The 18,408-nt window shown below is 39.4% G+C and overlaps 1 protein-coding gene across 1 annotated transcript; it reads left to right on the top strand.

Moving 5' to 3' along the window:
- The first annotated feature begins 643 nt into the window (after window positions 1–643).
- grb2a (growth factor receptor-bound protein 2a) lies at window positions 644–18,408 on the top strand. The gene is made up of 5 exons (XM_067580212.1): window positions 644–976; window positions 10,957–11,054; window positions 14,582–14,704; window positions 16,370–16,544; window positions 16,888–18,408. Exons 1-5 carry the CDS (start codon window positions 899–901, stop codon window positions 16,894–16,896), a joined length of 483 nt encoding a protein of 160 aa, XP_067436313.1. The 5' UTR covers window positions 644–898; the 3' UTR covers window positions 16,897–18,408.

Below are 18,408 nucleotides of genomic sequence, written 5' to 3'. Positions count from 1 at the left end.
AGAATAATACATCTTCAGGAAGATATGATGAAGCACTAGAAAAACATAGCTCACAATATCTAAGATCACATGCATGCATTGTACAAACACACAATTATAAAAAACACAAGAAAAAAAAATCCGTCCAGTAAAGATAAGACAGCAGTGTCATGACTTCATCACATTTAATACAAACTGACAGATAGACGGGAACTGGTCATCATGCTGGTAATGATGCCCTTCCCTTTTTCCCGCTCTTGTGGGTTGGATTCAGTGATTCCCGTTGAGTTCAAGAGTCTAGAGGAGAGATGCAAAGAGGCTTCCATAACAAAAGGGGTTGGGAATCATGCATCATCATTTAATTGTGGGAAGCCTTTTGTTGGTGCAGTGTTAGAACTGGCCTGACTTGTGCACAACCGCTTTGCAAGTCGTATAGCTCACACACTCTGTTATCACAATTCTCCCATTTTACAGTATTTATTTAGTTGGGACCGACCTGCTGAACCACTATTATTCTATGAAAGGCTGTCAGAAACTCACTCACATCCCGTTAGTTACTGGGTAGGTCGTTCCCCTCTTAATGCTATTGGCCAATTAATGAAAGCGCGCGCTGTAATTGGCCAAAGGAAACGCCAATCACACGGTTTCCTTCCTCCGACCGGTCACACTCACCGCTTCTATCTGGGCGCGGCAGCACCTTAAATACAGTAGCTGGCTCATTTCACTTCTGTGTCAAACACACCGAGTTCCACTAACAGCAGACTAATTCCTGAGTGGTGAGCTCAGCAGAAAGTCGACGTGAAGTTTGTCGTCCGCCAGAGTGAGGAGGACAGGTCAGTGTGGGAGTGCAGCCCAGTGCACTAGTGTATGAACAGTGTTTGGAGGGATAACTGATACAAACTTCAAAGGTTTTCACTCCATGGAGGCCATAGCCATATGTGAGTTTAACGGGACGGGAGATGATGAACTGAGTTTCAAGCTCGGACAGCAATTAAAGGTAAGTCTCCTGTCATTATTCTTACGAGGAGGATACATAGTTCTGTTCACCTGTATTTGAATTATTTAGCATTTATAATCAATGTAACATGAAACTTTGGCATATAAAATGTATTTACTTGTGCTTTTCCTGCTTTATTTTTCTTGTTATGGTGGGAAACATTTTCTATTTTAAATTTCTGTTGTGAAGAAACACAAAACATTTATCTGCTGTTCCAATAACTTACTGACATGAGCTACACTGTGTATACAGTATGTTAGATGTACTGTGATGCTGATACAAAAGGCCACAGGTGTACAATGTAATATGTAATATTTCTCTGGGATTTGTATATTTCAACAAGTGGTGCACAGATTTACACCAGTATCCTTGATTTTCCTGTAAACTTTTCATGCTGAGCTATCAGTTCCCTGTGGAACATTTTTGTCATGATTGGCGGACAGGAAGTCTTAAGTGTCCTCCTCCTGCTTTTATCTGATTTTTCTACTGTGAGTGAAATACCAAATGTTGTGTGTATGTGTTTAAATCTGGCAGTAACCTCTCCCATTCCCACTCTGGGAACTGGACGAGTCCGTCATTCCTGAAAACTTTTCTTTCAACTTACCATGTTATGAAATAAGTTTTTGTTGAAAGCTTTTACCGTCTGTTAACATTTGTCTCGTTCAAAGACAGAGAAGACTTTACAGTTTGAGGCCTCTGGACGACTCTTGTTAAAGGGTCAGTTACAAATTGAGCAAAATAACTGGAGCAGAGATTCAACAGGAGCATGCAGTGATGGAGAAATGGAGCATGAAAAGTATTTTCAAAGCCAGAAATCACATAAGAGGGTAGTAGTCATGTACAGTAGTTTGTTTTTTACTATACACAAACTTAAAACACATATTCAGTACTCACACCTACAGAGAAAAAACAAAACAAAACAAAACAAAAAAAAACATTAAAAATACAATCAAAAACAACATTCCACATATATATTTACACACATATACAAACATACATATATGTACATACATGTCTAGCATTATATGTAGTTGTGGTACAAAAATAATCACTTATACAGCAATTTAAATTAAATACATCATTGCTAAATACAATATTAATTTATAATAACATAGAAATCATCATGGTTCTGTATCCCAAGTTTTTGATATTGTCAAGATCTCCCACTTATTTATTTATGTCTGAGCTTTTGACTCTGCCTTTAATAATTATCAAATGTACATGTACAGTAGTCATTTGTATTGCTCATTAACTCTATAAATAATGTGATGCCAGTAATGGACTCTGCGTTTTAAATTTGCTCCCCAGACGTATTTTATCACTCTGTAGAATCTTTGGTCTATAAATGAAGAAGCTTTTCTGTTTGCTGAGCTGTTGATGTTTAAAAAAACAATTATTTTCATTATTGATCGATCTGTCGATCATTTCCTTGATTAATCGATTAGTTGTTTAGTACATAAAATGTCAGAAAATGGTGAAAAATGATGATCACCATTTCACAACCTGAAATGTCTTGTTTTGTCCTCAACCCAAAGATATTCAGTTTATTATCAGAGGATTAAAGGAACCAGAAAATGTTGGCATTTAAGACGCTAGAACCAGAGAATTTTAGCATTTTTCCTTAAAAAAATGAATGATAACGGTAAGTTGATTATTAGAATAGTTTCTGATACATTAATCAACCTATTGTTGCAGCTCTAGTTTCTTCAGACTAGTATCTTGGTGTAAAGGTTACGAGTGTTTCCCTGTCAGAAATACTCGCTATCTAACTATCTGTTTTTAAAAAAGTTCTCAAATCTAAATTAAATGAAATTGAACAAAACTCTGTCACAATGTGAGGTCCTAAATACTGGAATTTCTTCTAATAAAACACTAAAATTATTGATATCAAGACGATGATGTGAAATCACACAATTAATTTGACATTTTTCCCGCCATAATTACACCTGTATTGGACAAAAGACAACAGACAACACTGTTTTCCAACCAAAATATGGAGCAGAAACTTGTGTTTTGCGACTTGGCTGCAGCCACTAAAACACGTCCAACCAGAAACCTTATCGCCTGCACAGAAACTGTGTCGGCCCTCTACTCTTCTCTCAAAGAAGTCATCTGTAGGAGGAGGTCTGCTGCATGGTGGTTGATGATAATAGGAGGGATGTTGATCTTAAAGCTCCAGTCGGAGTCCTGAATTGTGTCTGTCAGTGTCTTGGGACAGCTCTGTTGCAAGCAGCAGGAGGAGGACAGATAGAGAGGGGAAGTACAGGAGAAGTGGATAAAAAAGAGCGTAGAGAAATTATCGGAGCGGCTTCAGGAATGTTGCCTCTTGTTCCAAATTGCATAATAGACCACAGAGGATGGGCCTGTTTGGTCGTCCTTCCTGGATTCATTGGAAGCTTCTGTGTCTTTCCTCTCAAACACACAATCCAGAGCTGCCTGCAACAGGCCTTTCACTGTGAATGTCTTCCCCTATAAATGAAAGATAATAAACCATGTGATTCAGTTATTCCTCTCAGATTGCAGAAAAGGGGCTTGAATGTGATGTACTTAAATGTCTTTTTCATTGTGAGTTAGTGAGACAATGAATTCCTCCTGGGAGTATTTATATATATATATATATATTTATCACTGAGTGCGTCTTTTACAAATCAATCAAATTAAAGGTGCAGTGTGTAGAATTAAGTGGCATCTCGCAGAAAGTTACAGAGAAGGAGAACAATTACTTACTGGGTTTTCTTGAGTTTAAACTGGTTCAGGGCTTCACATGGCATTATTATTACTATGGATGTTAGACCCTTTTCAGTGGACTGTGATACTGTGCTGGTAACACTTGCTCTGAGGAATGAGAGTTCTTGCAGTTATTTGGTCCCTGCTGGATTTTGAAATTGATCTGAAATTACAGATAAGAAATGTACCATTTCAGCTCCATGTATCTGTGAATATGTGAGAACTCAGAGGGTTATTCTGAGAGGTGGTGCACTATTATAGTGTTTCTTTGTCATCCTTTGATTGTGATCAAGCCAGAGAAGAAACTCGAACTTTGCACTAAATCTTTACAGTTCTATGTTTACATACGAGTGATTAAGCCTTCTAGCAGCTATAATAGTTATGACTATTATAGCAAATCTTGATCTCTCCCTAAACTTAACCAAGTGTAAGCTGAGCAAAACTTGACCACAGTGTTCTTTCAGCATTGATTAGTAATGGTTGTGATAATTGAGGCGTCAGAATGTTACAGTTTCATTTTTGAGGACTTACATGGAAACACCTTTACATGCTTAAGCTTGTATGAAAAATGGACCCAGCCATCATAACAAAACTACTTTCAGGTATTAGATATCAGTGTCCCACAAGCTGATCAAGATCACAGAGAACGTGGTTTCAAAACATTCATACCCGTCTTTATCTGAGCTTGAGAGACAGTCCAGACCTTTGACCTCACAGAGGTCAAATCAAATCAAATCAAGCATTTGATCCGACTTTACGCCCTCTGTAGATTTTCAGTGCTCTGACAGGAAGTTGGCTTTATGTAGGGGGGAAGGAAATAAGTCCAAATCAAATTTTGGCTTGTATTGAGTGGGTTGCTGACATGGTAATCGGTTTAATCCTCTCTGACAGCCGTACTGCTTCTGCTGTCCCTCAGGCGAGAGCAAAATAAAAGGTGAGGAAGGCAACTGCATTCCACAACCGGGTTTCTAACAGCAAGCAGCAGAAAATATGAGGCTTCTGCATGTTGAACAAAACAGAAAGACAGAAAGTAGTAGTTCTAGTCAAGTCATGTCGAACCAAGTGGCTCTGAGTGTTATCTATGCATTCCTGTTCTTATTTATTACACCCCCGTTGTTTTCACAGGTAATTTGTTAGTCTGTCCCTCCCACCACAGGAAATAATGGATTACTCCTGGAAAGCTGTTGATGTAGCACTTTTCTCCTTATGAAAATAACACGGAGATTATTTGACCAATGAGAGTTTAGTCGGACGACTAATGGACCAGTCGACCAGCAGACTACAGGTTAAACCCATTAAAACAAAATGTACTTATTGGAAAAAACTGAACATCCGACACTTTATTGGGGTTTTTATACAACCAAATGCTGAACTTTCATGAACTGAAAACACATTGAAATAGTGATCGCTACGTCTACGCCTATACTCTATGAATCTAGGGTTACGCCATGGTTACGTTACCTAACCGACACTGTCACCATGGTAGCAACTTACCTGTGATGGCGCCCACCTGTCACTCAAAGCAGCCACGCCCTTAATTATGCCGGGTGAGTCCATTCAGGTGAATTCACCCTCTGTACAGTTGTCATGAAAGCTACAGAGACCAAAACCGTTTTTTGTACCAGGCTGTAAACATGTTTATTTCTGCTGTAAAGTTGTAAACTTGGACATTTTAACATGACGGGTCTTTGTGGATTGACTCACTTTTGGAGCCTCAGTTTAAGGAACTGTAGTTTTCCACGTTGGCTTCATTCTTCAGCCCTGGAGGTTGCTGTTTGCTTTGTACTCTATCAGCCTTCAGTTAGACTTCTCTTTGAACTTTTTGTAGAGTGGACAGTAGAGCTGTTTTCCACACACACAAAGGAAGGAGTGAATCATCAAAGGGAGGAAAGATTATTAAGTTAAGTGCTGTGGAACACACAGAATGGCGGTGTTGTCAGGCTCTGGTAGTTCTAGGTTTGGATTTTTTGAGGCAAAGGCTGGAGAACATGTGTGGTGGCCTCACCTTTAGAGTGTTGTGATCATGATTGTACAGAGTGTTGATAGGGGGTTTTTGATTTTACACCAAGATGGAACAAAAAGATGAAAAATAAAGGTTGTGATGAATGATGGTGTTTATTTTGTAGGCCTGGGATGATTCAATACTATCACAATATGATGCAGAATCAATTCTCAGTTCAAACCTGATTCTTCATTGAATGAATGGGAAAGGGGGCGTTACATTCAGTCTCTGCTCCAGTATACTGTGTGCCAAACCATTCACTGCTGTCTGTAGTCCACTGAAATACAAGATGAAACTATAACTGGCAGATAAGATAAACGGTCCACAGCCTTAGTTAACTGCATTAATTAATGAATTCATCAATTTGAACGCATCAGTTCACCGTGAACCCTCCGTTTGTGCATCCACTCTCACAGCTTCTTAGATCAGAAAGCACAGAGTCATCCAGGTCTTACTTTTGTAAAGGTGAGACTGGTTTTGTTGAGGTATTACAGGTTTAAGGCATGTTCCAAATGCAGACGCTGGACGAGCAGGTAAGGTGTAACAAGAAAGTCTTGTTACTGGCAGAAATGGAGAGATGGTGGTTGGCTGGTGTTCAGGCTGAGGTGAGGGGGAGGAATCCTGAAGGAATCCTGAGGGTGGTTGTTAGAGGGAATCTGGACGTGTGAGCTTGGCAGGTTGGAGGCGGGCAAGCAGGCACATAATCCTGGAGACAGCAAGACAGCAAGACAGGCTGGCAGGCAGGCGGTCAAACAAACAATCAGACAGCAGGGTAAGTAGGCAGATCGACTGGTGTCAGAGCTGTAAGCGTGGCACACAGACAAGCCTAGAACGGTACAAGGATCTTGCAGGGGCTGGTTATGATGACTTCATGACAGGCGTTTGCACTGATTCCCAATGATGAGCAGGCGAGCAGAGAGAGAGACAGAGGGCAAGGGGGGGGGGGGGGGGGGGGGGGGGGGGGCGATCAGACAGGGAGGCTGAAAATAAGAAAAACACACTTCCAACAGGCAAGCAGATGTCATGGAAGAGGGGTCGTGACAGAAGGACCCTTAAAATGAACGCTGTTGAGGTTGTTGTGTTATTAAAAATGGATTTGATAGGCTTTTAGCTGAATCTTCATATCAAAAAGCCAGTTATTAGTAGCACGCACACATCTGGGAATTGAGATGTGAGCAAGATTCAAAGATTCATTTTCAAGCTCAATGTGTTTTATACAGAAAAGTCAAAAAACCACTTCTGCATTCCCTTAAAAATGTTTGGCTTTCCCTTTGCCAAAGCTTTTTATCTCAAGAAAGTATTTGCTTTATTCTAAGAAATATTTTGCTCGTGTCCCACCAGCAGCAACAATAAGACTCCTGATATAGAACAAGTATCGAAGGAAACTGCACAAACCGTATATCAAAATACTCCTCATCATGTATAGTTTATCCTAAGACTGATTATCATTTCATCTTTAGCTGTGAAAGGTGTAAAAAAAATACTTCTCTGTAATACAAAAAAAGTCACATAAACCCCCATTTCCTGTTTGTCTCCAGCCGGTTACAACATTTGAAGTGCAGGAATATGAAAACCTTTTCTTTAGGTTTGAGTTTTCTAAAAGCTGTAGCTTTCAGTCTGTCTGGTAATTCATGTCCAAAATCTCATTTGCAACCTTTTACTATTCAACGGTTTTAAAGCAATCCCCACCGGCTCTCCAGTAAATCCCTTTACTTATTTTCCTGCTAGAATTCTCCCCAGTCTTATCTTCTGCCCCCCCCCCCCCCCCCGTCTTCTCCTCTTCTTTGTTCAGGTAAAATGAGCTCATCCAAAGTGGGGGAGGGCATGAATAATTATTTGCGACCTATATTTTAGGTGGAACTTTTGTGTGTGCATATGATGTGTAAAATCACTCTAAAAGTCTTTGTGTTTTCAGACACAATACAGAAGAATAGAAGTGTTTCACGCCTGAATTAGTTCAACTCCCCTTTAAAAAAACTGAGAGAGTTTCTGTTACCACTGCTGTCTGAAGATGAATATGTGTGTCAACACATTTCACCAGGCAATGTCAGTCTTTTTTTTTTCTTTTAAAAAAAATGTCGGGTTTTTTTTGGTGTTATTTTTGTTTACTAATTTTTGAATGTTGAATTCCTCATGCACTGTCGTCCTTTTCACTAACTCCACTGTTAGACAGCTGGCTGCTTCTGATTCAATTTCCAATTTATCTTATTGGTTCTGGGTCTTATTTAATCCTGGCTCCAGTTCTTAGAAAAGAAAAGAAACGAAAAGAAGAAAAAAAACATCTGAAATAAAAAAACATTTTTATTTTCAGCAGTTTTTAGGTAGACATAAGTCTTTGTGTCAGAAATGATTAGATATTGTTATAGCAGTGTGGCTCTAGTCTGTTGGTCAGCTGATCCACCACTTCGGTCCAGACTGAAGTATGATGGAGACCCAGAGCTCTGCAGCCTGGAAGTCATATCCAGATCTGGCTGTGACTTCAACACGTGTTTCAGGCTCAGACAAAGGACCTTCCTGCTCGATCAACCTGGTTTCTCTGATTTTGGGTGTCATGTCTTCAAAGACCTATACTCAGCTCATTAAAGCTCCCTCACAAGAAACAGACTGGATGAGTCACCATGTCTAACAATGTGTGTGTGTGTTTCCTGTATTGTCCATATATAAGTTGGCTGCGTGGGTGAAGTGTTGCTTGTATGTGCAATGTACCAATTTTGTTTGTGGAGCGCCCTCATGCTATAGATGAGATGAAGATGGAGACACACACACACACATGCTAACACATACAGCACACATCATTATAAAAACTAAAGGGACATTTCGGCCCGTTTTAGGACATTTATTAATCATTTCGTCTTTTGGAAACAAAGCCACTCCTTCTTGCAGGATCAGTGTCATAAATACTATTTTTCTGTCTGAGAGTTATTTTTCAGAGGGACACAGACTCTGATATTCATTTGACACAAAGAAAGTGCCAAGCAGAGCTGAACAGCAGCAGATGTAAACATGCTGGCAGGAACAGATATGATCATAAAAATAACTACAGGCACATAAAGACACACCCACACACATGTTACTCAGTGCTGCAGTTGACTGGAGGCTATAAACACAGTAATTGATACACAAGAAGCAACGATCAGAAGAAAAAATTCACACAATTCTGATATTATTAAGATTTTATGAATATCATAAATTTAGACAAGGGTAAAAACTCATCTGCATCTACATATTTCAGACGTTCTGTATTCTTTCATGGTGGAGCATCTTTTCAAAAACGCTTGTCTTTGGCACAGGGCAAAAAACAGAAACTGGGGCAGATGTTGCGTACAGTATGCATCTTATTTTTCACAAGAAGGGAGAACGTGAGTGTGACTACGAGCTTGAGGCTTTTCACTGTTTTTGAAACAAATGGATGCACAAGTTAGCATTGATTAGATATGACATAGATTGGGTGCATTGCTTGTACAGTACAATCCTGAAAATAGAAGTAGTCATACTTTTTAGAGGCTCTTCCCTCCCTGAACGTTCAGTCATAGTTAGTTTGAGTTTTGGTAGCCACCAGATACAGGCTACCAGCAGTGGTTTTGTATTCTCCAGTGGTTTCCAGTGGTCACTACAACTTGAACCTGCAAAAAGGACGCTGAAGAAAGCTGCTGTCAGTTTATATGTTTCCAATAAGATCCACTAAAAGTCAGATACAGAAAAAAGAATCTGTAGCTAATGGTAATGCATAATGCATCACATCTCTGCACTTGATGGACTGAAAGAAAAAAAAGAGAAAAGAAATCTACTTCTATACATTCTCTGCCTGCCTGCCCTTCGTCCTGTCAAAGTCTCCTGATTACATCCCTGTTTGTATCGCATCAGCTCTCAGATGTATTTTGCTTTGGATAAAAGCGTCTGCTAAATGAAATGAAAAAAATCATTTGCATTACTGCTGGTGGCAGATCCAGATCACTCACCTTGTGTAAGAGACTTCCTGCCAAGTCTGAAAGCTCTCATTTGAATCATCATGGGTTGTAAATGAGCATGTCTGGGAGAGTCAGTGTAGATCTGATCTGTGCAAATATCATACATTTCAAGACTATACTCTGATGTTTCTGTCTGATTATATTATATAAAGCTGACAGTAATAATGGCAATTTATACTTTTTTTTGTACTTCTATACTGTATCTAACAGTCTAGAAGATGGTTTAATCCTAACTCCTAAAATTTGTGTTAGAAATCCTAAAGATATGAAGTTGCCTTTGTTTCTTGAGTGGACAGTCTCGGTGCATCAGGCTCAGATCTGCCATCATTCATTTCAAGTGTGAAAACAGTCTTTTATTTAATTCCCACCAACAGTAGAAAATATTCAGTGTCTGATAAACAGGTATTATCTACCTGGGTGTTGTCTGTGATAGCCGCTCACATAGCCAGTCCAGACTGTCTGCCTCACTTTGCCTCCTTCTGTCTCCTCAGAACGGCGCCTCAAGCCCCAGCGATGATTCAAACCCCAGCAGGGGGGCCGAGGACTGGTGTCGGCTGGTTTTAAATTGTGGGGTTAGAATAGTATAATTAAGCCTGTCTGTTGTATAAATATTAAGACTGACTTAATTTGAGGTAGGAAAGTTAGCCGTCTCTCCTCCTGGCTGAGCCTGAGGCAAGGTGACTCGCTTGCATTAATCTCAACCATGAGATCAGTTGTTTTTCTCAGCTTTTTTTGGGGGGGGGGTCCTCCTCCAGATTTCTTTTTTGGATTCTTGTACCATATTCTTAAAACGTTTCTGAACATCTTTGATGGTTCTAACAACCATTGGATTTATGCAGTTTACCTTTTGAGTTATTTTCTCCCGTACTTGTCATACATGTCGCTTCAGATTTCCTTTAAATGTATTAAAACTACTAAATAACACACTTTTTTCAGTATTGTATTCCTCTAGCAGATACAGGTTTTCAGTAGGCATCTGCCATTTTTTCTCTTCTGTGAAGTGTCTTATTTCACCCATAATGCATTGTGCGACAGGCTATCTGACTCTTACGTTAGTCACTCGTAGGGAGGTTTTATGCAACAGGTCTGTATTTTAAGGAGTGGAATCTCTCTCTGCAGTCTTTCAGCGGTCCTGCAGTTTTACAGTTCGGTCAGTCCTTGATAACATCACCGGACTTCTTATGTGGATAAAAATGAACATCCTGTTTGCTCCGTTATCTTGTCCATTTATTCCTTTTCTCTTAATTTCAGTGCGTCTGTCTTATTTTCTGTCATCTCTGCAGATTATGACTGAGACTTCTGACCCAAACTGGTACAAAGCAGAGCTGAACGGGAGGGAAGGCCTTATTCCCAGGAACTATGTCACAGTGAAACCACACAAGTAAGTCATGATTGAAAGACATAATAAACATTTCACAATAGATTTTATTCAACTGACCATTGTTTTCATTATTGCAACAGTTCAGAATCCAAAGATATATCACTGCAAGATGTTTACAATGACTGGAACCAGCAAATATTTAGTATTTTTACTTGACCTATGACTCAAAAGATGAGTAAGCTCTCTAATCAAACCCTTTATCAAGTCAGTTGAGTCAAAGATGGTTTGTGAATAAAATGACGCATCACTCTGTTACACCACCCTGAGTTTGTGTTCGTCTCACAGTGGTAACTCATCTCTGGAGAAATGATGGAACTTTAACTCACAGTTAAACTTTGATTCATGTCGGCGTTTTTTTATCATATTAACTTCATGGTTCTGAATCAGGACCTTCAGTAGTTGTAGAGAGTAGCTGCTGGACAATTAAATGTGTCAAATACATATAATTAACAATTCATAAATTATCAAGGACACTTTAATTTAAGAAAAAACACAATAATTAAGATGAACACTGGCCTAAGATTAAAAAAAGATACACATCTCTCTTTACATGTTATCCGAGCGTCTCACTGTCCTTCACGACTTGTCTGTTAATAAGTTTAACCGATAAGGGAGTGAAGAGTGTGGGTGTTCCCATAATCCTCCCTGCTGCTTGAACCAGACTAAATATTGGTGTTGTTACTGTTGGGTTCCCAAACCAGCTGGTAATACCACATAATAATAATACTATAACATAAATGGACTCTACGGTAGCTCTATAGAAGATGGGCAGAACATTCCTGCAGACACCAAAAACTATGAGTCTATGAAGGAAACGAAGCTGCCGATGGATAAACTCACCGTCAACGTGGACGCCTGAATATTTATAATCAGTGACCTGTTTGATGTCATGTCTGCGTACGGCAACAGAGCTATGATTTCCAATTGATCTAGGATCTAAAATCGGTTTTTCATACACTAATGTGCAGATAATGCTCATCACACCAGTCTACAAACCTGTCCACTTCAGCTCTGTAGCTGCTAATTGCTTGTGAGAATAACAGTGTCGCCTGGAAATTACACAAAAAAATTGATTATATGCTCGATTATGCTGCTCATCTCACAGATTATGAACATTAATTAGGCTGCCACTAAAAACTGAAATGTTTCTCCCTTTTCAGCCTACAGGAGATGATTAGATTATATTAGCCTTTGGTTATTAGAAAGTGTTGAAAGGTAAAACTAATTAGATTCTGGAAGTCATTTGAGAGCATTTTGATTCAGTAAGTGGATAAAAAATGCTATCTAACCATCCCTATCTATTATCCACTTAAAGGTTATCTGTGAAGCAACATTGCTCCATAATTTCACCATTATACACACTTAGTCCTGAAGGAACTTCCCTTTAAAATCTTATACTGGTGGCCAGTGATCAGCTGGCACAATGGAGTGATTTAAGATTATCACCATAGTTTAGTTAATGGAGTATGACTTTATTCACTTCACAGACCTGACGAGGTTATGAGCCTCTAGCCTGCCTACGCTCTGTTGTGTAAAAGTAAGGGATGATTCGGTGCAACAGTGTGGTCTGAAGATCTGAGGGAGCCCGATGAAGCAGATCTGTTGTTTAGCCTGGATGTGTGTCAGCCCCTCGTGGTGTCTTTGGTTTTGGCTCCACACCATCCGTCTATCTGTGTAGAAGGTTCCCTTGTGGTGCCCGGACGTTTTCTGCTGACTCAGCTGCTTCTCGCTGTCCCCTTTGGCCATATGTAGCCTTCTGTAAATAATCCAGGGAATTTACTTGAACTTTAAAATATTTAATGAAGCTCGGTGCATACTTTTTTGTATACCATAGTTTTAGAGAGTGAGAGAGTAGTGTTGGTGTGTGGTTTTCCTGACTGTGGGCAGGCTTTTCTAATTGCTTGCATGTCTGAACCAATACAGCTTTCACAGTATTTTATGACACATGAATTAATCCAAGGTTTTTTTTTTTGAAATGCAGCAGTTGTGCAGAATCTGCACAAAGGACAGACAAGGAAACTGAATAATAACATAATAGCACAAACTCAGGGCTTTCTTATTTAGAGTAAAATCAATATTATAGCAGTCATGTTTAGTGCTAATAATCAAATATTAGTATGGTGACACACTAAAGCAGAAGCTGCTTCTGTAGCATGGCTGTAGACTCTTGTCTTGTTAGGATTTTGGGGTTGGCAGACTATCAAAACCACATTGGCTGCGAGTCTCACACATAATTACTTTGACATCCAATCCTAAATCCAATCATGTAGCGAACCAGAAACATGAAATGAAGCACAGATGTGGCTACAAAAACCCATCATCTCACCAAACAAACCTCACATAGTGCAAATAATAGAAGCCAGGTATAAACCCTAATATCTGCTCATATTATGAGTGTGTATGAGTCCGGATGAGGCTTGGGTGGTATCTATTCTTTCATATCTTCCTGACATTTTGCCGGGGTTTACAGGATATGATGATGATAGAAGTCATTGTAGCGTGTATGACATTGTCGAGCGTACAATGCTGTGTGTCCGATATGTAATTAGCCTACTTAGACAAGTCTTACTCATGGCCCATAGAATAATGAATAGATAGGAAATAAACACTCTTCTTCCATTGATTCTTGCTGAAGGACACTTGTCGCCACAGCGGACACCAGCGGGCAGAGTGGAGATGATGTGTGGGTGGTGGCGGTTGAATATAATCATGTGGCTAATAAACTGCTTTTGTAGTTGGATGAAGTCATCTCAAGATAAAGTTATAATATTTTCATGATTCCATACCACCTCGCAGTCACCATCTTTCCCAGCTCAGCTGCATGTTCAACCAGTAGAAACTGACCTCTGGTGGTGAGTGCTGTGCACTACAATACATCACCTCAGTACAGCATCTCTGTATCAGTTTCATAGAAAGAAAATCATACCTAAATACCCTGGTATACCATAACACCTCGATACTGCCCAAGCCTAGTCTGGACATGTCTTTTTCATCACATGGCATTACAGATGAAATGAAGCAATATTGATGTATTTACTGTTATTAACCTGAATGTATTTTGGTCTCTTGTCCATCATGTGTTGAAGTGGAACGCCACAGCTCATACTGCCAACTTTGGTGTCGACATTTTTGAGTTTATGAGTTTTTTGACAACGGCTTCCCAAACATGCCATATGTTTAGTTTGTCTAAAATGTGTGCTGTTAGTACAGGAGTAGCAGGTTCTTCAGGTCCTCTGAAGGACACATCTGCATGGTCTCTTGTCTGTGTTTCTGCATAAACAAGTTGTGAATCATTAAACAAGGAGTGTAACGAAACTGTTGTATGAGTCAGGTATTGTCAACCTATATATTTGCTATTAAGACAGTCCTGACTCTTCAGAGTTATTGAGTAACTTGTTCCACCAGCAAGAAACCCTCTCTCCCCATGACTAATAACAGTATTAAAAGTAGCTCTGAATGTGTAGTTCTTTGCCCTCAAAGGCAGCTTTGAGCTTTCAGTTATTTTTGTGCTGCTTGCTTTTTGACAGGTGGTTTTATGGGAAGATTCGTCGAGCCGAAGCTGAAGAACTGCTGAGCAAACAGAGAGTGGATGGAGCCTTTCTCATCCGGGAGAGTGAGAGCACTGTGGGGGATTTCACGCTTTCTGTCAAGTCAGTTGTCATTTCAATTACTCCACCACGAACGGCTGTTGAACCCACACTTGTCTTCCCTTGTGTTTCTTTTCACTCGACACACCTGATTCACATTCACACAAGTTTGGGGAAATTCATTCGCCTGTTGAGACACAGTTATTGATTCTTACTTTATCTTTGTCATTTCCTGAAAATAACCGTCACCGTGCGCTCTAAATGAAAAACTCTGTTTACAAAAATTGGTGTAGAAAAGTGGAAAACATCATCCTTTTATGCGTGACATACTAAAATCTGTCACTTTGTTTATGCTTTTGAAAGGCTGCAGAGTTTCTCCCTCACTATCAGACAGACAGAGACAAAGAATTACAGCAGTGATTTCATCTGTCTCGGTTCTGCAGCCTTGACTTGACCCAGCAGACACATTTCATACTCACCGTTTTTACAAATCAAAACTTACTTTCAAGTCTAATCTCAGGAACATCGCTGTCTCGAACGCATAAAAACGAGTGAAAGGTGGTGAAGCGGTTCGTATTCATAATTTAAAATCTAATTTAAAATGTATTCACTAACTGTTGCTGTTAGATTATCGACTGATAGAGATTTGTTGCCAGTTGAAAAGCTGCCTGCGCTCTGGTATTGCTGTGCTGGTATTGCTGTGCTGGTATTGCTGTGCTGGTATTGCTGTACTGGTATTGCTGTGCTGGTATTGCTGTACTGGTATTGCTGTGCTGGTATTGCTGTGCCGGCTCACTGTCACACTGTCATGACTTACTGGGACACCCTAATAGAAAGGAGCTGTTGTTAATGTGACGATATGAACGTAATCTGAATAGAAGAGTGTGTTGTTTTCTCTCTCTTTGTCTTTTATCAGCTCTCTCTCTCTCTCTCTCTCTCTGTCTCTTTCTCTCTCTCTCTTTGAGAAAAGTGTTCAGTGACAATCTGACAGCCGAATCCTTGATCTTTTAACATTTTGTCAAAGCAAGCTGTCACCGACTCTCGCGTGTATGTGATGGCGGAATGTGACCTCACCGGGTCTCACTCTCATTTATGATGCAACTCAATGAAACGCATGTTGGGCTTTATTCTCACAGCCTCTGTTGTAGCGCAGCCAAAGTTACCTCCAGCACTTTAATGCTAACGAGTCTGTGTTTTATTACATTTGCTTCTTCTTCTTTGGTTATCGGTATGTACTCAGGTGTCCCTTGAAAATTAGGTTACAATCTCAGTTGGATTTCCCCAGTAGACCAAGATGAATGTTAAAATTGTAGTTGCGGAAAAATTGATTAATTTATTTGATTTGTTTAGGTTGTTACTGAAGTACTTTTTTTTTTTATTTTCAACACTTTTGGTTATTATAAAATCATTCAAATCCCCTGATTTAGTTTTCCATGTAACAAATCATTTCCCTGCTGTTTGTAACATCTGAAAGATTGTTCTGGTTATGTTTCACTGTTCTGCTTCTTTTCCTCCTGTGAATCATCTTTCACACCCCAAAGGTTCATTTTAAAGTTGAAAGTCTGTGAAATCCGTGTGTGTGTGTGGTGCTTTGAGTTTCTTCAGGAATCATTTTATCTTTGAATTAATGATGATGTCCCTCCCACAACACATTTTCAGTTTTACATCATTTACTACACTCTGTATTCAGTTGCAATAATACTACCTTCATGTTTCCATCCTCTGCAGGACCGGCAGTGACGTCCAGCACTTCAAGGTCCTGCGTGACGGCTCAGGGAAGTATTTCCTCTGGGTGGTTAAGTTCAACTCGCTAAACCAGCTGGTGGAGTATCACTACACCAGCTCGGTGTCCCGCAGCCAGACCATCATGCTCCGTGACATGGAGGAGATCCAACCACAGCAGGTCAAACACACAGCTAGAACTACTGACAAGAGATGATGATGATGATGATGATGATGATGATCTCATATTCAAATGTGATTTCTTAGGGGATGAAAGAAAAATAGAGTGTTCTTTATTAATATAAATTATGACAATGATCCCACTCATTTGAGATCATCCATCAATAATTCACCAATAAAGTAAGAAGAAGTTGAATTGTAAGTTTTAACCCCAAAAGATTATGTTTTAATCTGTGTCACATAAGCATTACGTGACACTGACCAGGATAACAACCAGCTAAGTAGTTGCTAAAACAAACCACTATAATTCTTGATTCTGTATCTTTTTATCTTTTTTCATGTAGAGCACGTAACTCTCACACCGACCGGTGGAAAGGAACATGCAACGGACAGACAGGCACTTTTCCCCCCCGCAATTATGTGAACCCAGTCAAATATCAAAAGTAACCTTACCTGATGAAACGAAAAGCAAAAGAAAGATGTCTTGAACATCGGGCACGGACAACGCATACCAAGCTTCAACTTCACTGAAGAAGCAGAGCGCCGCCACCTGTTCTGCTTCAAAACGAAGAAAAGAAAGAAGAAGAAGAAGAAGAACTGCAGGGACAGATGAAGGACACAGCTGAGCTGCACGGATTGAATATGTAGCAAATAGGGTTAGGCCTTGGGTTTTGTGTGGATTAATCATTGAATTTGGTGGCAGTAACAATAATTTCTTCTACTGATGCACTATTTTGTGTTTTGTCACCTTTAAACAACCTGCCAGTGAGTCATGTCTGCTAAAAACAGACCAATGACGAGTTGAGGAGACCAAAGACTAATGTGTTTATCATGAACCCTCCTTTGGGATGCTGGATAAGAGTTTTATTATTATTATTATTATTATTATTATGTAATGTATGGGGTGTTTAATTTTAATAGTGGGATCCTTGATGGTTGTTTTGTATGTTGAGAATCCGTCTGATTGTTTTCAGCAACTTGTTGAGCAGGAAAAACTCAGTAGGCAGTTTGATTTTAAATCTCATTTGTAAAAAAACAAATCAGCAAAGCAATTTATATTCATATCTTCAGTAAAAAGAACATTTTGCTATTCATATTTTCTCTTTCAAATATTTGTGGAGCACAACTTTTGTTCTTGTGCGTGTGAAATCTTACTGGATGCGTTCGCTCCTCGTTTACATATCTCATTATTTGCCAAAAGGCAAATCACATCCCTTGAAAAAACCCTTGTTTATAAATGCTTTTTTGAGATATGAAATGTTGCAATCTTCAGGGAGAATTTGAATTGATTTAATAAGTTGAATTCATAAATAATCATGCAGGGCTCATTTTCACAATTTTTTTTATAATCCCACTTTTTCTCTGCTGCAAATAGTTACTTGTAAGAATGAATGTGTTTTGTTGTAATGATAATTAACTGTGTGTTGCTCTACAGAATTACTTGACAAACGCTTGCATGTGAATTTTATTTTTTAGTGTGCATTGTGGTGTGTGAGGAGAAAGGGCTTCTTTATTTTTTACTAACATACACATTTTTCCCCCAGCTTTAAAAAAAAAAGTACATGAGCATCCTCCTTCATGTTTTATACTTTCCAATAATTTGTGTCTGACTTCATGTTCCCACGAGGAATGGTACTGCAGACTGCGAGGATATTGTTTCATAACGCCGTGCTGAGTCAAGGGAAAGACTGACAGGGAGGAGAGAGGGAGAGTTGTCTGATATCTACATTTGAAGTCATCATTTTTCTCTGTCACATTGTTGAGGCAATTAGCTATGACATCATACCCTGTCAATTGCTTAACCAACTTCAAAAGCAACAAGTGCAAATGTCACTATTGTCTGGCCTCTGTCAGAACCGGCAGTC

Source organism: Thunnus thynnus, chromosome 3 (assembly GCF_963924715.1).
Source record: "Thunnus thynnus chromosome 3, fThuThy2.1, whole genome shotgun sequence".
NCBI lineage: Eukaryota > Metazoa > Chordata > Actinopteri > Scombriformes > Scombridae > Thunnus > Thunnus thynnus.
Note: the sequence above shows the minus strand (reverse complement) of the source record. Positions and strands in the feature narration are given on the sequence as shown.

Coding starts and splice junctions, on each gene's coding strand:
- grb2a (XM_067580212.1), top strand. CDS start 899: ATGGAGGCCATAGCCATATGTGAGTTTAACGGGACGGGAGATGATGAA. Junction 11,055..14,581: donor GTCACAGTGAAACCACACAA/GTAAGTCATGAT, acceptor GCTTTTTGACAG/GTGGTTTTATGGGAAGATTC. Junction 14,705..16,369: donor GATTTCACGCTTTCTGTCAA/GTCAGTTGTCAT, acceptor CATCCTCTGCAG/GACCGGCAGTGACGTCCAGC.